The sequence below is a fragment of the Sebastes fasciatus genome, chromosome 17 (assembly GCF_043250625.1).
Source record: "Sebastes fasciatus isolate fSebFas1 chromosome 17, fSebFas1.pri, whole genome shotgun sequence".
NCBI classification, from domain to species: Eukaryota; Metazoa; Chordata; class Actinopteri; order Perciformes; family Sebastidae; genus Sebastes; species Sebastes fasciatus.
This window is the reverse complement of record NC_133811.1, coordinates 20838695-20862697: the sequence shown is the minus strand read 5'-3', so window position 1 is coordinate 20862697 and position 24003 is coordinate 20838695. Positions and strand designations below refer to the sequence as shown.

The window sequence follows — 24003 nt, the reverse complement described above, 5'->3', positions numbered from 1 at the left end:
CACAGAGCTTATTGGTTTAGCACTCCGAGCAACGCTTTCACATTACACTAAACCATTTGATTTATCATTAGTAAAAAAAAAAATATTGCTTAAAGGTGCTAAATACAAAATTCAGAGCATATCTATTGACTCCACATGGCTCGGCTGAGCCGTCATCATGTCTGTACTTTGATGTAAACAAAGTACAGACAAGCTCGGATTAAAACACACACAGAGGGAGAGTGACTTCATTCTCTGCTCAGGTAGACATTACTCCTCTATATCTTTACATAGCAAATAGTTGTTTGCTGCTACAGTATATTGATCCTCTGGATATCTTATAGAGAACCTTTAATGCAGGTTGAATTTGAATCTGTCACTAGAAAACTGACCCTGTCTGTCTGTCTGCCTGCCATCACACTGTACTAACAACCCGACACACTGCTGTCATAGTAGAAAAGTCAAGGTATCTAGTGTGTGTCGGTAGAAATACATGTAGATAGAAATAATCTGAGGCTTGTCTGTGTGTGTGTGAATCTAGTCAAATAGTGCCCCCCAGTGTTGTGTGTGTCCAACTACAGTCACTTGTGTTGACCCTGTAGCTGAAAGAGCTTTAATTAGATATTGAGATATTATATTAAGATATTAAGAATTCAAATTTAACTAAAAACACTATTTCTAAAAGGAACATGTTCTGTTTTTAGTGTCTCATTGTAACGGTCATACTTTCCTTATTGGTCCAGTTGCAGCCTCAGGAGATCAGCCCGCCCCCCACCGCTAACTTGGATCGCTCTAACGACAAGGTGTACGAGAACGTGACAGGATTGGTTAAAGCTGTGATCGAGATGTCCAACAGGATTCAGCCTGCAGCCCCAGAGGAGTACGTCCCAATGGTCAAGGTAGGATCTATATTCACTCTCACAGGAGCAGGAGGTACAACTCAGTGTGGTACTTTATTTTAGCTTTGAGGAAACAAATATAATGCTACACTTTTCTATCCCTCATTTGAAAGTGTTAAGACACAAGTTAAAGATGCATCATCAACAGATTTAAAAGTGAATATTAACTGAAGACTGATGTATAAGTATGTGTGTTTGTTTGGTAGGAGGTTGGTTTGGCGCTGAGGACTCTGCTGGCGACGGTGGACGAGACACTTCCTGTGCTGCCAGCCAGCACACACAGAGAGGTAAACACACTCACTCACACTCACAAAATGTTATAATGGAGGTCAGTTTCCCTGAACACTGTAACACACAGTGCCTTTAGAGTAAAATCATTGGAAGAATCTAGCTCATGATGACTCTAAGGGCGTTTTCGCAATTGCCCCCCTCTTTCACACCTGATGCGAATCATATCCGAGACTACCTTTCCAAGTGGATCTGGGCATGCATCAATGAGCCGTGCCTGGCTACGGTACACAGTGTTCACACAAATCAAACGTTCTTGACTTTGGAGTCAAGTGTACTCTGATCCGGGCCTGGGTCCCCGATGTGAAAGCCTCCTTCCAAAAATTTGTTTTCGTGCCATTGCAAGTTTATTAAAACTATTTTTTTTAAGGCTGTCAATCGATTAAAATATTTAATTGCGATAATCGCATGATTGTCCAGAGTTAATGGCGTTTAATCACAAATGAATCGCAGATTTTTTTATCTGTTCAAAATGTACCTTAAAGGGAGATTTGTCAAGTATTTAATACTCTATATATGCTGCTTTATGCAAATGTATGTATATATTTATTACTGGAAATCAATTAACAACACAAAACAATGACATAGGAGCAATATAAGTATATAGGGACTAAAAATGAGGGTACAGTATCTCTGGTATTACAGCATCCATGTTTCAAATGATTTTTTTAAATTGTCTACTGTGACTTTAGGAAGGTGCAATATTGAAGGCTCTGAACATCCACACAGATGTTTCCATATCTGGCTAATTCAACCTCAGCTCAGGTTGAAGTTGAGTGGAGCGTGTGTTGAAGTGGCCCAGGCGCTATATTCTATTTATTTCAAAGTTTCTTTTGACTGATCATCTTTGGCATTTTGTTTGTGTTATCACAGATTGAGATGGCCCAGAAGTTGTTGAATTCCGATCTGGCCGAGTTAATAGCGAAGATGAAACTGGCCCAACAGTATGTCATGACAAGGTCGGTACAAATAAATAATAAATCATTAATAAATGATTTACTAATTTCTTTACAGTAATGGTGACACAGTACTTGTTTTCTGCGTTCTCCACAGTTTACAAAAGGACTACAAGAAACAGATGCTGATGGCAGCTCACGCCCTCGCAGTCGACGCCAAGAACCTGCTGGATGTCATCGACCAATCACGACTCAAGATGATCCGCCCGTTTTAGTTTCTGTTGCTGCGGAGATGGAGAGCGCGGTAGCTCTCGGCCAATCACGAAGAGAGGAGAACATTGAGATGGATATCAGTGATGAATAAAATGAACTGATGGACAGCAGACATGACTGAAACAATCAGCTCCCTCTTCTCCTCTTTCAAACATTCATCGTTTCCTTTTCCTCCCCGGCGGACGCTCACGTTTCGGTCAATATTGTGTCGTTTTGTACTTTCGTTGCATTATTTGCTTTTGTATCCAGAGAAACGCTCTTCTCCGCCCCATCACGTATCCTCAAAGATGATTTTTTTTTTTTTTAAATCATTCATTACTACTTTTTAATCTTTGAAGAAGAAAGTGAATCAAACAAAGGTTTCAGAGGCTCGCTTGAAGGACTGCGAATGGACATAAACACAACAACTAACTCTCTCCACATGTGCAGGATGTAACAACTGGAACTGAAGAGCCAGGATGAGGAGGATAATGAAGATGATATGATAATGTTGTTGTTTAAAACATGCTTTTTATATCATTATTAATTATTATTATTATTACTATTTTCAGCCTTGACTCTTACAGTATGTCTATGTTCAGTCTTCCTCTTTAAAATTCAATGGGCAAAAATAACTACAGCCGCTCAGTAATGTCATAATGTCATCTCTCTTTTTCACCTTCACTCCAGATCTCTTTATCTCAGGCATCAAGAAATAACAATGAAATATGAAAAGCTGTATTTTGAAGAACAAACTAAATGTCACAGGCCACTTTTTAAGTTAACTTGCATAGTAAATATACAAAGAAGCTATATTTTTAACACGTTTCTGAGGCATGAATTGTTAGGGGATAAGGGAGAGGGATGAACATGGGGGAGGGAGGGTGGTTATAATGGAGGTCCTAATTATTCTGTACAATAGGTCACGCTGTGCCAAATGTACTGCAATTCACTAAAAAGGAACATTTCACTCAAATTATATTGGTTTACTCAATAATTCAACATTTTTTAGCAGCAACTCACCTGTCATTTTTGCAGAAGTTTCAACAAAAATGTAAAATTCATGGTTTCTTCATTGCTTGTTTTGTATATTGAAGTTAGTAAAACAGTTATTTTGTGGCTTCTCACAAACGTTCAACAATATGCAGTGCAAGCTTTCAGTTACGTCCCTCGTCGTCAAAATTTCCTTCTGTTTCAGGAATTGGATTTTCTGGGACATTGAAATGCTTTTTTGGGAAAAATTCTGTTTCAACATTAATAATAATCTGTTCTGTGTTTCAAAACCAGGGACAGATACACACCTTAAAACTGAGTTTTTTTGTACCTACAGTATGGGTTGGTGGCCATTATGTGGCACAGATCTTCTTTTAAATTGTTCCATGTCCAACATGATTTTCTCTTCCCCTCTTCTCCATCAGTCCTCCTGTCTTTCTACCTCCCTCCACTGGAGTTATTTATACTTTTATTCCCTCTCTTCTTCTGCTCCGTCACCCCCCACGTTTCCTCCCTCCGTTACCGTCCCTCCCTTCAGCCTCGTCTTCCTCTCTGATTCTCTCTCCATTCCACTGTTCCCTCTCCCCTGAGGTGAGCAGTATTCTCAGGAAGGAGTCACATGTACAGTTGCTAAACCAAGCAAATAAAAACACTGTTATTATTAAGAAATACCGCCAGCTTACTTCTTTATGTACGTATGTAAACTCTGATTACCTGCAGCTGTGGACACATGATTGATTGAATGTACATTTTATTTAGATGGTTTTTATTGAAATGATTGTTTTTTGTATAATTATTTTAGATTATTATTTTAATTATTATATTTATTTAAAGGGACTGTTTGTAAGAAACACAAAAGCTTGTCCTCAGCGTCCTGTTGCTCGCGCTCGTGCTCGCTCTACATAGACATGAGCGAGCATAGCTCAAAACAGTGAGGCGACACAAGTCGGCTAAAACCACAATATCACTCATAAATAAAGACATTTGCAGCATTAATTGTTGCATACAAATTCACCAGAATGCAGGAAATGAAGTGTTAATATGCCCTTTTCACGACAGCCATTATTTTGACATGTCCTAGCACGGTAAACACAGGTGTAATCGATCAAATTAATTAATTATGGTCCCTTTCTATTTAGTATGTCACAGCCATTCCAGTGAGCCAGGGCCATAATTATGTTATTAATGACACTTGTGTTTACCCTGCAACAACATGTCAAACTCTGTGTGAAAAGGGCCTATACTGTATGTACCCCCTGCAATGATGAAAGGAAACCTACCCCCTTGCCCTCAGAGCACGATTTCCACACAGCCGACTGCACCTGCAGCTCTGAATCCAGGTACCGTTACAGTATTCATTATTTTGAAGATTGTTCTGGATATTGTTTGCATTCTGCAACAAACTTTAATTCTGTTTCTCTGCTAACTCTGCTGTCTAGATAGTAGGTGATTAGCTAAACATAGAAAGGAGAGGAGAGAGGAGAAATGCTGTTACAGAGCATCATAAATAGGCTTTAAAATGTACGCTAATGTCACACAGACCTGCCTGACCTAACTTTTGACTTTTCTCTTTCACATTTCGACATTTTTTCACTTTGTCACCTGTTTTTCACTGATAGGTAACGTTATAGTCTAGATCAGGGGTCAGCAACCTTTACTATCAAAAGAGACATTTTAGGCAAATAAAAAAATAATAATAATCTGTCTGGAGCCACAAAACATTTGATCATTGTGATGAAGGTAAAACAGTTTATAGTCTAAGTATATAGTATATAAGTGTAATGCAGTGAGGGCCCAAGGGCAAATATATGACGGAGTATTGGGGCCACATTGAGGGAAGAAAAATCTGAGATTTCCAGAATAAAGTCAGACGTTTACGAGAAAAATGTCAGAAGTTTACGAGAATAAAGTCAGAATTTTATGAGAAAAAAAGTTGTAATATTACGAAAATAAAGTCATAACTTTATGACAAAAAAAGGAAAATAACAGGTAAAATTACTACTTTATAATATTGTCACTTTATTCTCGTAATCTCAGAATATTTTTTTTTTCCTAAATGTGGACATAATACTCCGTCGTACATTAGACCTACAACAATGATAAATAAAATTGAAAATGTAAAAAATAAAATAACAGTTATTTATTTCCACTCATTTTTTTTTAAATCCACAGGGAGCCACTGTAGAGGAGCTAAAGAGCCACATGTTGCAGGTTGCTGACCCCTGCTGGTCTAGATGAAGATGAAAAGATGTGAGTTGTGAGTTTTGCTACACTGGAGGAGGAACCTGTTAGTAGCTTTTTTAGCACTCTAATATCACTCCATATGGTGCACTTTATCCACTGTTTTTTATTGAGTTTGAGAATAAATTAAAAAAAAGGAAAATGTGTTTCCGCCCGGTTTCGAACCGGGGACCTTTCGCGTGTGAGGCGAACGTGATAACCACTACACTACGGAAACTTGTGCTTAAAGTACGCAACCTTAACCGTTTTTGTGAATACCAATGTAGTCTACCTAGTGAGCGTAAAAGCTCCGTCACTTAGTGAGATTCTTAGTGGGGCTTAAATCTCTTAACTTTTACCATTCATTCTCTATGGTAGTCCTTATCACTACGGCTGTCATATATTTTTGGCCACAAGTGGGATTTAGATGGCGCTGTTTCCCCTTTTATATACAAGTAAGGAGACCCCGTTTTCACCTTTGAGTGACTCAGACCTAAAAGCTACCGTCAACGGAGGATATCAGAAAAGTCATAATATTTCAAGAATAAAGTCATAACTTTACGAGAAAAAAAGTCGTAATATAACGAGAATAAAATCATAACATTACGAGAAAAAAAGTCGTAATATTACGAGAATAAAGTCAAAGCTTTACGAGAAAAAAGTCGTAATATTACGAGAATAAAGTCATAACTTTGCGAGAAAAAAGTTGTTATATTACAAGAATAAAGTCATAACATTACGAGAAAAAAAGTCGTAATTTAACGAGAATAAAGTCATAGCTTTACGAGAAAAAAGTCGTAATATTACGAGAATAAAGTCATAACTTTACGAGAAAAAAGAAAATAACACGTAAAATTACTACTTTATATTATGACTTTATTCTCATAATATTACGAGTTTTTTTCTCGTAAACGTATGACTTTTTTCTCGTAATATTATGACTTTATTCTCGAAATCTCAGATTTTTTTTCTTTTCTCAATGTGGCCCTAATACTCCGTCGTATCGTCGTACCATAGACCTACAACAATGATAAATAAAAATGAAAATGTAAACAGAAAACCGTTATTAATTTCCACTAATTTCTTTTAAAAAAGAGGTCTGTGTCACTCAAAGCTGAAAACGTCTCCTTACTTGTATATAAAAGGGGAAACAGCGCCACCAAAATCCTACTTGTGGCCAAAAATATATGACAGCCGTAGTGATAAGGACTACCATAGAGAATGAATGGTAAAAGTTAAGAGATTTAAGCCCCACTAAGAATCTCACTAAGTGACGGAGCTTTTACGCTCACTAGGTAGACTACATTGGTATTCACAAAAACGGTTAAGGTTGCGTACCTTAAGCACAAGTTTCCGTAGTGTAGTGGTTATCACGTTCGCCTCACACGCGAAAGGTCCCCGGTTCGAAACCGGGCGGAAACACATTTTCATTTTTTCATAATACCGTCAAACTCAATAAAAACAGCGGTTAGGTGCCCCATCTTGCCGTTAGAGTGCGAAATCCCAGGGTTATCATCTACAGCCACAAACTAGAGACCTATAAGGCATTCAGAGGATGGATGGCTTTTTTCTTAGTGGGGCTTAAGTCTCTTAACTTTTACCATTCATTCTCTATGGTAGTTCTTATCACTACGACTGTCATATATTTTTGGCCACAAGTGGGATTTTGGTGGCGCTGTTTCCCCCTTTTGGATACAAGTAAGAAGACCCAGTTTTCACCTTTGAGTGACTCAGACCTCGCAGCATCGGCAGCAGCATACAGAAGATGCACTACATGATCTGGACCCTTCAAGACAGGGGGGCTCATTCAAGTCCTTGATAACGGCCGGTGGACAGAAAGCCATGAGAGCTGTCATTGATGGGCTCCTGATATAAAGCACCATGGAACTAAAGACATTTTGAAGTAGGTGGATGCAGATTATGCTGCCATGGTTCAGAGGTCGTGCACTGACCCCAACAGCCTCCTACATCCTACCACATGCCAACATATCTCCAGATATGTAAAACATCTGGCCAAATGAAAAAAAAACACCATCTCCTCGCTCAATACCAGCAAAGGTTTTGGAGACACAGCAGCTGTGGCAGAGTTTGACCACAGGCAGCCATCTAGACTATATTAATCAAAAACACCTGAACTGGACCTGACCTCGAGCCTGTAGATCGGCTCCTTACTTATACTTTAATTTTAGCGTGTCGATTAACAATTGTTTTCATGTGTCAATAATTGATTTTTCTGTTTTGTCCGAAACCAAAAGATACTCCGTTTACAGAGACGCAGCGATCCTGATGTTTGAGAAGCTGAAACCAAATAACGATTGTTTCAGTACTAATATTGTAAATATGTTTATGTATACACTATGCACTGTATATATACTTTATATTTCATATGCTGTTCATTTGTGTTATATATTATCTTGTCAGTTTTGATTGTTTACAGAATCCAACTGTTGTTCAATAAAATATATCTTGAAAGCATCACTGTGACTCTTTACTTTATAGAGGTAGTAATAGTGATAGAAATGAAATATTCACACATTTTAATTCATATGCTCAGAATTACAAATACACACCTGTACCATAAACATCTGTTGTTGTGCCTTAATATAAGTAAAACTGTGAAATAATATTTATAAATCAATCTTATGTGCATAATTATATAAAAGCTGTTTCTTGATTCTATGATGTGAAGCACTTTATGTTGTTTTAAGCATGCATGCTTTAGAAATAAAGTATTATTAAGTTCCAATCAACTTTTACCAGTAGCTGCATGTAAAAGTAGCATGTCTAATCTTTAAATCATAAGGTCTTATTGTCATCATCCTAAAATATTGTTACATGGTTTGTACAAAAATCTTTGATTCAATTTCACTTTAAATGTTTTAAAAGGTTAAATGTAATGTTAAATTATTACACACAAGATGTAGTAAAATATTCTGAACCAGATATGGGACATTTGGCTAAGGAGGGATTCGAACTGCGTCTTTTTTGAAGGGCTTCTGGTCAAGAAAATGTCCTCTATAGTACACCTATCCACGGCTGGCCAACAAGAGGAAATGCTCTACCAAGCATATTACATAAAAGCAAAGCACTGCAGCATGTTTTATTGTAGGCAAGGCTTCAGGAAAACTTATTAAAATTCATCTGTTGGGCAAGTTTGCAGCTTTTCGCTTACTAGTTAACGCAACACACCTTTTCCTGCCAAAATAAACCGAGGAAAATATAAACCCATACTGAAATAAGCTTTCCAATATCTATATTTTGTCATTACCAGTATAACCAGTAACAGAACTACACAGACATACTAGTGTATGTCACCCCACATCACACCTGCAATGATACTCAAAGCTGTACTATTATTACAGCTTTGGCACATCTGCCAGTCTACCATCTTAAACTGTCCATTGGTTTCCATATTTTCTGAGCATAATTTCTGCTTTATTCTTATTGGTATATATGTCCCACTATTTGCTGCTACACATTTAACCCCACAAAAATTACACTGGATGATGTCCACTTCAGTTGAGGGACTTTTATAATGTGTACTGAAGTGTTATAAATGTCAGTTAACTGGAAACAGTTCCATCATCTGGTGCAGCTATAACATGTTAAAATGTCTTGGTAGTGACAGGTGTCCGTACCAGAGGATATGTGGGAGAACAAAAAGTAAACAAAAAGGCAGCCGTTGTTTTTGCACTTTTATTGTGTTTTTACAAAAACATTCTTTCTTTAATCAAAGAGACCGAAGCCCATGTCATCGTCGGACTCCTCGGACTCTTCCTTCTTCTCCTCTTTCTTCTCTTCCTCCTTGGCTGTAGGGTAAACAAGATAGGGTATGGTTAAAGTCAGAAGATGCAGGGGTGCACAAACTAACCTTTGCGGTCAAAGCTCTGGGAGATTTCTGACAATTCAAAAACACTAAAAACTAGAGACTGGCTTTTCACAATGACCCTGAAGGATCATAATAAGCTGGTAGTTCAGCTGGGTTCCTTCATGGGTAGGATTTAAAAATAAATGAAAAATATCCATCTGAATTGAGAGGTTCAATGTTGGTATCACTTTTAGCACAACCTTAACCAGACCAAACTACATTAAGAAGGACCATGCTATACCAAATCAGTTACCAAACTGTCCCCAGGTCTACAGCACACTATGTGCTCACTTTCAAGGCTCAAAAGTACAACATGGGACTACAATCACAATTCACACATCATTAACTATATCCTATTCCAGTGTTGCTGTAATAAACAGTAAAATATCAGGAGAACACCGAGCCTATCTTAAATCTTGTCCAGTTACCTGGGGCGTCACCACCAGCAGCAGCAGCAGCTGCAGCAGGCGCAGCTCCACCAGTTGGAGCTCCACCTCCGGCTCCGACGTTGCAGATCAGGCTGCCGATGTCAATGCTGGAGAGAGCCTACGAAATGACAACAGACATTCTGGTGAGTGATGCACAGACCTTCAGGACTAAAAGGCACAACACTATTGTTCTTATGTAAAGCAAGCTCTTCTGCAATTCAAGTCTGTGCTGATAGCTCACATTGAGCAAACCCTGGTACAAATGTGAAATAGTTAGAAGGGGAGCAGTCCATGGTACTTTGCCGTTTTGAGCAAACTGCTGTAAAGGCATTTGAGATTTTAGGAAATTCAACAGACACTACTCCATCCTCCTGGTTTTAAACCCTGCATCTGCATGTGACCCAAACAAAGTAAGCGTTGATCTTTGCTCTCACCTTGGCAAACAGACTTGGCCAGAAGGGCTCCACAGTGACTCCGGCAGCCTTGATCAGAGCATTCAGCTTGTCCTCCTACAGACACAGAAAAAAGCAGTTGTTACAACATTTACTTTCATTCATCCTTAAATAACTAGCATCGACTTTATGCACATCATCACTAGACAAAATAGAAATATCACAACTTAGGCGTGAGTCCAGTCTTCTGTTAGGCATCACATTAATTTGCCCATAGTTGTACTATTCTACTTATGTAAACATGGTAGTTGTGCTTGCTGAAATAGAGAGGGATGCTGAATTGATCAACAAACCACAGCTATTTTGAAAAATCATTTAAATCTAAGAAAAGTCACTTCCTGGTTCAAACTTCTCAAATGTTAGGATGCAATAGCTGCTATTGTGTTTCATATTATTGTAAATTGCCTTAGACCACAGACTATACCTATATAGCATGCTAGGTCCTGATTTAAGCAGCAGTCTGCACATCATATGGATGTAGTGCAGTATCCACGTGCATCAAAACCTGCCAAGATAACATTAAAAACAACGTTATCATGAATGAAATAAAGCAGACCACCTTAATAATCTGCAGGACGGATAATAATGCACTATACTCACTTTTAACAGTCTCTTCTGCACTATATTCACTTTATTTTTTAATAGTCGTGTATCACAGCTGTTACCCTGCACTATATTCATTGTTAAGTTTTATTCATCTTGTATTTTAATATCTGGTATGTTTGTTTGTACTTTGCACTACTTCCATCCATCTATCTATATGGATGTTGTGCAGCATCCACGTGCACCAAAACCTGCCAAGATAACTTTAAAACAGCAAACTAAACACGTTATAAAGTTATCATGAATGAAAAAAAGCAGACCAACTTAACACTCATAAGTTAACTTCCACACTTTTCAAGGGGGATACTACCTCTACTGAAAATACAAGCATGTTGTGCTTTCACTAGCTTAGCATTAGCTAGCACCTGTCATTTGAGTTAAAGACTTATAAAGAACTTCAATATAGTTTAGATGCATTGATAAGTGGTGATTAACAACAACCAGATCCACATGTGGTAGATATACAACTCATGAACGTTACAACGCAGACAACAGTTGTCCTGGTAACAGAACGTGGCCTGTCGTTAGCAACAAACATGCCGCCATTTTTAGCCGGTTTATGCGAGTTTAGACATTTAAACACCTTAAAGCGAATTAAAACAGACATATTACGATCCCAATTTGTAAGTAGAGTCCGTACTATCTCAGTTTTATCATTCAGAGCTTCCACCACTAGTATAATGCTCCAGAAGGTGCAGTATTAGGTAGCATGAAGGAGGTGTTGTGTCGGAGCTGTCGGGTGATGAACAGGGACAACTTACGGTGACGGTGACTTCATCGTCGTGGAGGATCAAAGCAGAGTAAATGCAGGCGAGTTCGGACACGGAGGCCATTGTAGATGTTAGATTTTATGTTTGTAGCGGTGGATGCCTAAATTTGACGGTGCTAGTCGCCGGATTGCGGGCCTTAGCTTCTGGTGAAGAACCGAGCACCTTTAGGCAACTTCCTGTAGCGGAAAAGGGAACGCACAGGGCGGGAGCTTGTGTTTTATAGTCTGCGTCAGAGGCTGCGTGGCTCCGACGTCAGTACGCATGCAAAATGACGTCAGACGTAGTCCATAGTAAACACGATTAAACCATGGGTTAAACTGAAAATCATCTATTTTTAATTTACCATTAACATATTTTTTTCTGCTGAATTTAATCCAATACACACACTAAAAGCCACTTTACAATTAAGCACCCTGAAATAATATGACTTATTCTTTTATTTTTTATATATTTGCCATTTTTCAGTTTACAATTAGGGGTCATCTTTCCAAGTTAGTTGTATCAAAGAAGATCTGAATATGTACATATGGAGCACTCTATCAAACCTCTAAATGGAGGTGCAATATGTTTAGAAATATCATACTGTGTAAGTCTATATGCGTGCATTGTGTAGTTCCTGCTGCTATAATCACTTAAAGGGACCGTTTGTAAGAATCAGAAATGCTTGTTAACAGCGAACCTGTGGCCGTTATGAAAAGTCAGTTATATGCGCGCTCGCATGGGACACCGACCCGGGTGATTTATACGTGTAGGAAGTTACAAACATTTCCTTTAAGATGAGCACTAGTTAGTTGTATCAAAGATCTGAATATGTACATACATATGGAGCACTCTATCAAACCTTAGAAATCTCATACTGTGTAAGTCTATATGTGTGCTTTGTGTAGTTCCTGCTGCTATAATCACTTAAAAATTAAAATTGTGAAGAAAATATACAGAAGAAACATGTCCAGAGGGTTTTAAATCCAATACAAACAACATGTTCAGTCAACAATTTTATTTAATCACAATCAAAAACACAAAACATTACAATAAGTAAAACCATTTCAAGGCAATTTTCTGGCAAATCTCTCCTGACCTCATGTACACAGGAACAGAAAACCTGCGCTTGATCTTTGTGCACAGACCTAATATATCTTTCTAATAAAAAAAAATTACAAAAAAAACCATAACATTAGAACTATGGAAGAAAAATCAAAATGTAACCGTAAATGCAAACCTAGTAATACTTTCCTCAAGTCTTACCATTTAGTGTTTCCCTCCCAATATCAGTGACTATTTAAAAACATCAGATGGACCATTTATGGTGAACATACAAAGCTCACAAACAGTTTAAAGAATCATTCTCACGTTTGGCACCAACATATTTTCTTGGCCCTGATTTGTAAAAAATACTCGAGCAGGTAAAACACTAAAACTAGAGTGGATGGAAAGGACTGAATGGCTAACACAGGGTCTGTCATTCTCCAATTTGTCTCAAGATTAAAACATTTTTAATTTTGTCTACATATTTATTTGGGATAAAAAAAATGTAAATGTCTACACATTCATACTTTCTAAAAGGCTGATTGTTAACAGCCTTTTCACTGAGCAATATTCATAAATAATTTGCACAATTTCATATAACTAAAAAAGCATTCAAATTCTGCATCAGGAATAATTAATTGAGCTAACAATACATCCACTTACGACTGGGAAACTTCTGAAAGCTCCGATGTATCAGACTTTGCGCTTATGCAATAACATGGAATAATAATATGGAAAATGTATGTATTTAGATATCAGCTCTTCAAAGCAGTCTGAACCAGGCTCCTCTCAAAATCTACTCTCTTAATTGGAATTTGTAAAATTATAATAATCCCTTTTTGACATTGCAATTAAAATTCTGAAAATATAATATGTACAGTGGTCCTCAAGAGGCGGTCTCAGCTTAAAATAGGAGTCCGACCCAATGTAATAAATCATACTGGCCTTAGCAAAACAAAACCAGTATTTGCTGACATGCAAAGCTGGAAATCACAGTTAAAAAAAGAGACCTCCAGTGATATTAACAGTATAAAGCTGTTCCAGTAGACGGGGATGAAAGGATGTGACTGGCTTTGTAGATTGGCATGATGTTTTGAAAAACAGGAAGAGCAGAATTTATGGCCGAGAAGGCTCGAAGCTGCCACCAATATCTACTATAGGAGAGTCACTAGTGTACTCTTTCATACCAAAGCTGAGCAGAGTCTGACCTGTGGTACATGTGGTCATAGTCGTGAGCAGGCTGCCGGCCATTCACACAAATGAGAAACACACTTTTGTTCCAGGTTGTTGCGTCAGTTTGAAATGGGTTCGAGGTTTATCTTATTTATCTTCCGGTCCCGCCACACGCTGCAAAAAAATCCTCTCCAGACAGCAAAAGCCAGATAAGCAGATGTTGACCTTTCACCACTTTGCACTATGGGATGAAGTGGAAAAAGTAAAAAAAAAAAAAACACAAGGATGTTGATGCACTTTGTCCATTTCGCAACTAACTGACCAAAAACAAGAACCAATTCCCGGTGCCTCTGGACCGTTAAACCAGCTCAGTTGATCCCAAATGACCAATATATCAATCAGTGGATACCAGTGGACTGAAGACAAAACCTGCAGATCCCAGATCATGGAAGCCAATAACCTCACTAGTCCTCCTTGTGAGTCTTTTTCTTTTTGGGTGTTTCGTCGTAAGAGACTCCATATTCATTTACTCTCGTTTTGTCCACTGGGTAGAGCCTGGAGGGAGGGAGGGGAGAGGGTTTGAGGTTAGTTAAAACTGTTTTTGTTGATGACGTAGGAATCTCTGTGGTGTGTGTGTGTGTGTTTGTTTGTGCGTGTACCATCTCTGGTAGAGGTAAATGAGAAACACCACATCGTCCCTGAAACAGGCCAGTCTGTGGGACGTTGGCATGGTGATGATGAAGGCAAACACGTCGTCGATGAAGGTGTTGAATGCCTGCAAAAATCAACCAATATCAATCAATTCATCTTTTTTTTTTTAAATGCACTAATACAGATATTCAGTGACAGTGTATTTAACATTTGAAGATAACAATGCTGAAAATGGATGTTATATCAAACATAAAATCAGTATGTCAGTCAATCATCTGTTACAGAACACCACAATTTATAAGCTGAAAATTTGGAATCCATGGATTCATTAAAACATGTTAATCAGCTCTAACAGAATAACTAACTAACTAACTAACTGGAGTCGTGGTCTTACCTTGTACATGAAGGCTTTCCAGGGCAGGTGGGCCACAGATTTCAGCTGTTAAATTAAGTCAGTGGGATGTTGGAAAAACAAAAACAGTAAATCAGATTAAATGCACTGCTGTGGTGCAAACTTTGAGGCAACATCTGAATAATTTCATGCATACTTTCCTATATGATCTGGAGCAGTTAAAGGTTCCCTGTGGAGTTATACGCCTCATTACTACACAGTTTGTTTTGTGTCCATATTAGGATAGTATATGGATTATGCCTATGCCTAACTTCTCACTTAGAAAAAAAATTATAAATAGAGCTGTATTAAGTTCATCAATCAGTTATTAATTCACTAATTCGCACAGTGCATACGGTTTGTCCGTAATCTGCCTAAAAGTTAAATTCTTTTGACGTGCTCGAAGCAAAGTCCGGACCAAAAAACAGGAAGGAGGGACAGAGGAGTTTTACAAACGCATCTGAGATCACGGAGGTTCCCATAGAAGTGAATGAACTTCCGGTTGACTCACAAGTTTTTCTATGAGTGGGTCCATTTTTGTTTATCTCGTAAACATATATTGTGTTTTATTTACAAGAAAACTCCACAAGGGACCTTTAACCTTCAACATTATTTTTTCACTCACAGGTGAGACGTAGCGCACATTTTGAGGAACTCTTTATGATAAATGTATTTTGTCCATTACCACATTTAAAATGTTATGAAAAGTAAGAAACACGCATTAATCATGATGAACTGACCTTATAGTTGACAAACAGTTGAGGAAGCATGAAGAGGAAGCCAAAGGCATATACACCTGGAATCATCAAGAACATGTTGTTTTCTTTTCAATCAAATAATGGAAATCAATGGCACAATGAGGTAATCAACTTGTAATTCTAATCCTTCTAATAGTGCATTAGTTAAAGGTGTTTTATCCAGAGTTTTAAAAAGAAAGATTACCATTAACCAAACTGTTGATCAACCACGAGTACCAACTAAAACAGGGACAGAGAAACAAAGGGAGATAATGACATCAGTATCACATTATTAGTAATCACGTCATAAAAATTGTGCATGCTTGTGTACCCCTACCTCTTATATCGTAGAAATATTAGAGCATACACAGCCCCTCCGATACACAACGGGTAAAGGAGGTATGACAGATACTTCATGGCCTACAGAGAAACATAGGGAAGTGTACATCCAGTTAGCACACTCTACACCGTCCAGTAACAAGTGGAGTATATTGTGTTGTTTATTATATCATATAGTCTCTGAACATGTGAGCGTGTGAGTCTATAGCGTCCTATTACCAGAGTATCGTACTCTTCTGTTCTCCTCTCCGATTCATCTGATTTCCCAAACTGTTCCACAGAAAAGAAGGAAAACACACACAAAAGAACTCTTAGCACACCTGACCATTGTAGTATTTTACACTTAAATTTATATGTAGGCCAACTGCTTTTGCAATGTAATTAATTTGACAATAGAGAAAAAGATAAACTAGTTACACACGCACTTACCACGAATGAGGGTTTGCCTCCTTTCCAGAATACCTGAATCTTAAAGGCCTTCTTCACTTTCCATACCTGCAACAAACACAAATATAACACAGAATATTATGCATTAATAATCAACAAGAATCACATCATTTCTTCTTATAATCTCCACTTCATCAATTGTTGAATTCATGTGCATGTTTCTATTGAGCATGCAGGTGTGTATTTACGTGTATTTTAAAATGTGTGTTTGTGTGTACTTACTTCAATGATGGAGCCGATGCCTGCAGGTATGAGGACAAGCAGGCTGGTCTGCTCGTCAAACAAATAGAGGAAGATCACTATGGTGCTGAAACATCGCCACAGCACTGGAAAACAAAACACAACATGTTATACTGTAACTGCTCTGCCCAACTTACTGTCATTGCTGCTGAATTATTTGGTCTAAACTCTCTGTGGATTACAGTTAAGGCGAGACACCCCAGGCAACAACATTGTTTTTCATGTATCGGTCAATTTTGAGATTTTTACTATTTAGTCTATTTATATCAGTAGATTTCTCCTAAATGCACCCAAAGTTACCATTAGATAATGCCTCATTTGCATATTTAAACACATAATTGTCTTAATGCAAGTATTCAACTGGGGAAGTTTCATGGTGATATCTATTAGTTATTTTTTCCCCTGTTCCCTTGTAGTATCTTTCAAAATGTATGAAATATTACAATCCATATTTTTAAAAGCTGTTTTCTCAAAACTATTTTTTTCTCAGACTCTGAGCCAGAAACACTTACATAAACCAAACTTTCCAATTTCATTCCTATCAATGTTCTGAAGGTTTTTACAAAGGGATTTGTTCATATATCATTCATAGCCTGATTTATAGAACATTTTATTCCAAAAAACATGATGAAAATTGATTTTTTTTTATGGCTGTTGGCAGTATTTTCCTGATTTATGGAGTGATAAAAAAAAAAAATCAATATTATAACAACCGTTGACTTTAATATGTCAACGAAATGAAACAACATTTTGAACCTGACTTTATCCAATGTTCAGATTTATGATCTGGAAATGTATGCATTTGCAGCATTATACTCTATCATATTCTGTCCACACCGTTGTTATTGTATTTCCTACTTTAAAAATTCATATATTAAGTTGTCTCATGGTGTCAGACCTGTGGATGTACACAGTTCCAGTGCAGGATGAAGGTATGGCCGAACAATGAGAAGTACATTCTTCATGCTTATACTGCTGTGGGTGAAATATTGCTCAACTACATTCTTGCCATTACCTGACAGCAAGCACACATCCCTTACTCTGTTGCTGAGCAGAACGAAGCAGAATGCAACATCTGGCCAACCAGCAGTCCAGACTCATTGAGTCACATTATAATACAACACACCGCTGACGCCTGGTTTCTTGTAGATTAACTTGTTTTACACATTTTTCTAAAAGGACTGGCAGTCTACTGTACTACTGTACACGCTCTATTTAATCAGTCACAACCAATTTACAGCGTGCAAATGAATCTCCAGATTTTTTTTCAACTTCGTCATCCGTTTTGCATTTGTTTCCTGTCCAATATTTTTTATTTTTTTTAATGAGAAAAAGTACCTGCTTTGCTGGACATTCCCACCATGCTTGTCTTTTGCTTCCAGAAGCTGATGTCGTTCTTGAACGCCAGGAAGTCAAAGAGGAGCTGAAAAAGCAAAAGTAAGGACATACATTTGTCAGCTACAGTTTATTGTTACACTTCACTGATGTTATACTGTATTTGGTCATTATACAACTTTAGTTATGCCACAAAGTTGTAAGTTGGAGACTCAAGCAATGCACAGAGTTTTGCATTATAGTGAGTATCTTTAACCTTTACTCTAGTTTATTCTCTTCTAGCGTAACGTGGTGTATCGCTCTGTGGTGAAGACCTACATGGAAGGCAGCTACAAAGAAGGTCAGAGCCAGGAAGTACAGGTTGGTATCCACAAAGATTCCTTTAATCTCATCAGCATCCTTTTCTGTGAAACCTGCAACACATACAGACAAATATACATATACGTATTAGAGTACAAAGCTTCTAGAGTGTGTGTGTATGAGAGAGAGAGAGATGATTAACGTACCGAACTGTTGCAGAGAGAAAACAGCGTCCTGCATGTGGATCCAGAATCGGAGCCTCCCCAGAGAGATGGAGTCGTAGGAGATGGTCAGAGGGAGCTCCATGGAGGTACTGTTGATCTCCTATAAAATATGCACACACACATCCACACTCTGTGAAACGACAGATCAACATAATCTTATTTTATAGAGCCAATATGTTTAGATGTGTAATGGCCTCCAAATGGCTGTAAACTGTTATCATTCATACTTTACTTTTTTTTCATTTCACTGCATCTCTGTGATATTCAGCTGAGACAAGCTTTGGCTTTATATTATTCTGAGGCAGGAAGCACTTCATGGCTGGGGTCTGGTTCATCACACCAATCTTGAATCATTGTAACGTGTTAATGCAAATTTGTTTTAACACCACTAATTTCTTTAACGCCTTAACGCAATCGATCTTTCGGAGGTTGTAGCGGGCTCAGTTTTAAATTTAGAGTGAAGATACTGGCATCATATGAAACTAGACAACCTAAGGAATACATTGTTACCAACAATGTCATACTAGCTTGTTGCTAAGGAGGTTAAATAACTTACTCTAATTTTTGGCGAGGAAAAACTGACATGGCCATTTTCAATGGTGTCCCTTGACCTCTGACCTCAAGATATGTGAATGAAAATGGGTTCTATGGGTACCCACGAGTCTCCCCTTTACAGACATGCCCACTTTATGATAATCACATGCAGTTTGGGGCACGTCATAGTCAAGTCAGCACACTGACACACTGACAGCTGTTGTTGCCCGTTGGGCTGCAGTTTGCCATGTTATGATTGGAGCATATTTTTTTATGCTAAATGCAGAACCTGTGAGGGTTTCTGGATGATATTTGTCTTTGTTTTGTGTTGTTAATTGATTTCCAATAATCAATATATACATACATACATTTGCATAAAGCAAAATGTGCCATTAATCATGATTAAACATTTTAATCGATTGACAGCCCTACGTATAGGTGTCAGAATTTTCCTCTAAATAAGTTCCATAAGAAAATTAATTATAGAAAAAAAAATCCATTGACAAACCACCCAACAATCAATTACAGTGCATTATATAATATTTATGTAAATGGAAAGCTTACCACAAGGTCCTTGACCCGGTTGCTGAGCTCATCAACAAAGAGCAGAGGTAGATAAACCATCTTCTTACCGTCTTGGAATCTGAAATACAGAAAAACAAAACATCGTCTGATGCCTCTGGATCCTAATTAAAGTCTGTGTAGTCCATTATAAGTATGTTTAAAAAATCTGTCTCACATTACCTAAATATACCAGTAGTATTGTGTTTAACATCTACAAATAGATTCAACACCGTACCATAGACAGTGTTGCATGTGTGTGTTTCTGTATTCACTGTCTTACACTCTGAGGTATCTGTGGACATCACTAGGCAGGTTTTCTCTGTCGAACACGAAGTGGTCGCCGACAATGTTGAGCGTCAGGCGGGCGCGCCAGTGGGAAACTGGGTGATCGGCCGTGGAAGTGGGACCAGCTCCACCGCCTGCCGCGGGGTTACCGTCGCGTTTCTTCTGCTGGGCTTCTTCCTTCTGACCCTGTGTGATCACATAGACCAAGAGATTTGACTCTCAAATGAAACGCCCGATTAGTGCAAGCAGCAACACCTCAGGCTGAGCATTCGGCCCGTTCTGAACAGGCGTTCTTTCAACAGGCACTGCGCTAGTTGATAACAATATTACAAAATAAAACACCTGCTACAACTAAAAATAACTAACGATATAAACTATTTATACATCATACAAAGCAAATTCTCAAATTACTTGAAATACAAGAAAGAAACAATGATTATAACAGACAAATAAAGACATTTATAATATATTGTAGTAGCTACCTTAGGCTCCTCCCCATGCCCTTAAACACCCTTTATTCAGAAAACATAAACAACTCAGTACCTGTGTTTGATCCTCTAAGGATATCAAAGAGATTTCAGGCAGTTTCGGGACCATGTATGTGGTGAGCTGAGCCACCAAGTGGACCTGTCGTGGATCCTGCCACGGAGTGACGTCAGCTTGATGGACAAATACTAGTGCATATAAAGTTCCATTGTTGCGCGTCTTCTTGGGGAGGGAGACATTGACTATCCTGGAGGAAAAAGAGAGGAAGAGGATGAAAGAAAGGAACATATCTTTAAACAGATCTGAGGACAGAGACAAATAATTTCCCAGGCTTATTACAACTCTTACAAAAATCTTACTAAAAAGTAAGATTCACACCAACCTCTCAAACTTGCTGTTGACATCAAATGTTTCCTCTTTGTGGATCAGAGTATGTCCTCCCTCTGCATTGGGCCGCAGTGCAGTGTAGATACTCAGCTGGACACACACACACACAGAGAGTTATTACAGATATTATTACATTTATACAGTACACTACAAGCCTTGTTCCTACACTGCCAATTAAACCAAACCACCCACACAGACAGTTGAAGAGAAAACATACTGGAATCAAAACTGAGCGGTGCATCCCTCCAACGTTACTGACCTGTAGTTTCGGTTCTCCTGCCAAGAAGGGCGTGATGCAGTTGTCACCTTTGGGGCTGTCGCAGGGCTTAGTGTACACGATCCCGAACATCACCCAGCAGGTGTGGAGCACGTACACCACAAACACGCCCACGATCACCGTGGTGAAAGATGATTTCAGGAACATGATGCTGGTTTCGTCGTCTCGTTGCGTCGTCTCCCCTCGGCTAGCTGAGGGGCAGGGCCATATGTCTGCAAATGAGGAGTCATAGATAGAGGAGGGTTAGTGTGTAATATGATGCTTATCCAAAAAAATCCATGCTGACTGTATGATATGAAAAAATGCTGAGGTAGAGAGCTCTCCTCTTAAATAAATTAAATTATGCAACGTGGTCAAGAGTGTGACACGTGCACAGTACACCCAGGGGCATCAATGTGCTTCTATAACGGCCTTCATTCTGCGGGAGGCTGGCTGCAGGCATTTGCTCCCATTCAGCCACAAAATCCTCAGAGACTGAGCACTGATATTGGGCGATAAGTCCTTGCACACAATCAGTGTTCATTCATCAGGGCTCTGTGCAGGCCAGTCAAGTTCTTCCACTCCAAACAAAAAAACATTTCTTTGTAGATCTGTCTTTGTGCATGAAGGCATTGTCGTGTTGAAACAGGAAATGGCCCTCCCGAAACTGAAATTATGTAAACAGTGAGTGTGTTCCAAATCGCAACAATTGGGACACACTACTTCATCATAGCATTTCGCCTTAAACTTTGACTCTCTTGCTCGTCCCGCTGCGCAGAGGATTGTGGGTCAGAACAGCCAGAAAAGCATTTGGCTTGCATACTGCAAAATACGACTGGATGTAGTAGGACATCCTGGTATTTTTTGGCATACTGCATTTGACATACTATGTATTGGGTAGGGTGACCAGGTGTCCCACTTTATGAAGCACTGCACAGCATTTCTATCCCTTGATCAGTGTCCCACATTTTGATCGGCTCTAGTTTTCAAAAATCAAACCACCGCAGGACAGACGCTTTTCTAAAATGGCTGTGAAGAAAGCAGGGAAGGCTGTCATCACGTGGGTCAAGTGCAGGTTAACATGTCTTTGCTACGCTACGGCCAACGGGGGGAAAGTCACAAGCTATGCAGATTTAGTTGGAATATGATGGAAACTACCACAAAGAAAAAGGAAATGCAGCTACAACAAAGACTATTAAACTACTTATAACTGGGTGAAGCCGGTGGAAGGTGATTCTCAAAGAGTTCTTGCAATATTTGTTATTTTTCAACTAGAGGGTAAAGCATAGAGACGTTACAAGCTAAGGGGCGGAATAGAAATGTTTATTTTTTTTAAGTTAGATAGACATTATATCAAAATTGAACTGACTACTTCTCAGCATTATTACATGTCCCACACAAACATACTCTTTGTCCCAATATTTGGTTTGTTGGGATCTTGTCTCTAGTATTGGGACATAGGAAATCATTTTCTAAGTTAAGATAACATATTTTACTTTATTAGTCCCGCAGTGGGGGAATGTGCAGTGTACAGCAGCAAAGGGGAAAGTGCAAAAAAACAAGAAGCATCAGCTAACACAGTAAATAAAAAGAGCTAAACAAAGTGTAACAAAATATGAACCATTTAAATAGAAGGAAGTATAAAAAAAAATAGGAGCAGTATATACAGTATCCACAATAAACAGACTATTAACAAAATTGCACAAGTGGAAAATGATATTGCACAGTGAGAATTACACCTGAGTAGTAATAATGATATTGCACAGTCATTATACAGCATACTAAATAGCATGGTGGTATTGGAACGAGTGTTAACCATAACATGTTTCACAACATGCATAAAACAACTGTTTTCCACCTTTTTAGTGTAAGAACATTTGCCAGAACTTGCTCATCTAGTTTGTGTAATATTACACTATACAGACAGCCTCTCATTTAAACAATAGAGTAGAGGCCTGACATTATATTCATGGATTTCTGCAGCTTTTATTGCACTTATTGTGAACACTTTGACCAGATACTACCAGAGTTATCAGACTTATCTGACACTGATTTATTTATTTCAGTAAAAAAACACCAGTTCTTAGCTGGTGGTAGTAATTTAGCACTATTTGATTAATAGTAGGTAGGCTCGAGGCTACCTTAAGCACTTAATTAACATAAAACTCAGAGAGCTGTCAGGTCCATCTGGGGACTTCTCTGTTTTGCCAGTCATCATCTGAGGATTTGTTTATAATCTGCTGTCTTTAACTCATCTTTAAAAGAGCGTCAGTGTTGCCAGGTTTGAAGGTGAAGGGTTTCTCCTACATGTTGTGGTGTTTAATGATAGTAAATAACAGACATTAACGTTAAAACCCACCTGTGTTTAGTCCAAGTGACAGGACTCTCTCTCGGCTGTTATCCGTCCATCCAGCTTCACAGATCCTACCGGCTAGTTAGACCAAACCACATCGTTTCTTCAACAACAGTCCACCGTGTTTAAGCTGAACACATCTGCTGTCTACTCTGCTCGCCTCTCCATCCAAGAGAAACACGGCTCTGCCTAAAAAAGCTGAAAGCGTGAGGTGGATCTAAATTTCCGCCATTCGCTTCCGGGTTGGTTTCGCCTGGACGGGATTTGGAGGGGTGGTGGTGGTAGTAACGCGATACTTCACGTCACCGATACACTTGAAGAATGACGACCACTATTTGAACAGAACAAGTTATTTATTTAGCCCCAATAAAAAGCTATTATAAACGACTAATATTTATCAAATATTACCTGTAGATGTTAGGATTTTTTTAGCACAGGTAAATTACTTGTTTTAAGTTATTATAATAAGCCAGATACATGTAATAAGTGATGATCAATTAATACAAGGAACGAGATAATACAATTTTTCTTCTAGAGGGACTCCGTATGATTGTGTTTTTTAAAGATATATATATCTAGTGGTTATGGAAAATGTTTCTAATGAGACTCTGTGGCATAGAAATAGCA

General features: G+C 38.4%; 3 protein-coding genes and 2 non-coding genes across 14 annotated transcripts in view; 2 read left to right on the top strand and 3 right to left on the bottom strand.

Annotated features, from left to right (window-relative positions):
- Window positions 1-3976, top strand: part of ptk2aa (protein tyrosine kinase 2aa) — a 67640-nt gene extending 63664 nt beyond the window's left edge. For all 10 annotated transcript variants that reach the window (XM_074612553.1, XM_074612552.1, XM_074612550.1 and 7 more), the window contains 4 exons: window positions 723-878; window positions 1085-1165; window positions 2040-2125; window positions 2220-3976. In XM_074612553.1, the coding sequence (XP_074468654.1) occupies window positions 723-878; window positions 1085-1165; window positions 2040-2125; window positions 2220-2337 (441 nt within the window). In that variant the 3' untranslated portion in view covers window positions 2338-3976. The remainder of the gene's footprint in view (window positions 1-722; window positions 879-1084; window positions 1166-2039; window positions 2126-2219) is intronic.
- A 1716-nt stretch (window positions 3977-5692) lies between these two features.
- On the bottom strand, window positions 5693-5765 carry trnav-cac (transfer RNA valine (anticodon CAC)). The gene has a single exon. It is a non-coding gene; the product is annotated as a tRNA-Val (tRNA).
- A 1111-nt stretch (window positions 5766-6876) lies between these two features.
- Window positions 6877-6949, top strand: trnav-cac (transfer RNA valine (anticodon CAC)). The gene has a single exon. It is a non-coding gene; the product is annotated as a tRNA-Val (tRNA).
- A 2262-nt stretch (window positions 6950-9211) lies between these two features.
- Window positions 9212-11849, bottom strand: rplp1 (ribosomal protein lateral stalk subunit P1). Its single transcript, XM_074612554.1, has 4 exons — window positions 11640-11849; window positions 10258-10332; window positions 9824-9941; window positions 9212-9336 (listed from the first exon to the last, which is right to left on the bottom strand). The coding sequence occupies exons 1-4, from the start codon at window positions 11709-11711 to the stop codon at window positions 9254-9256; spliced, it is 348 nt and encodes a 115-aa protein (XP_074468655.1). The 5' UTR covers window positions 11712-11849; the 3' UTR covers window positions 9212-9253.
- A 781-nt stretch (window positions 11850-12630) lies between these two features.
- Window positions 12631-23629, bottom strand: clptm1l (CLPTM1 like). The gene is made up of 18 exons (XM_074613098.1): window positions 23383-23629; window positions 21027-21256; window positions 20763-20857; window positions 20438-20627; window positions 19890-20080; window positions 19610-19688; window positions 18494-18611; window positions 18306-18400; window positions 17991-18075; window positions 16635-16738; window positions 16395-16460; window positions 16185-16235; window positions 15964-16046; window positions 15832-15866; window positions 15630-15685; window positions 14893-14937; window positions 14507-14622; window positions 12631-14402 (listed from the first exon to the last, which is right to left on the bottom strand). Exons 2-18 carry the CDS (start codon window positions 21189-21191, stop codon window positions 14312-14314), a joined length of 1665 nt encoding a protein of 554 aa, XP_074469199.1. The 5' UTR covers window positions 21192-21256; window positions 23383-23629; the 3' UTR covers window positions 12631-14311.
- Between the last annotated feature and the right edge of the window lie 374 nt (window positions 23630-24003).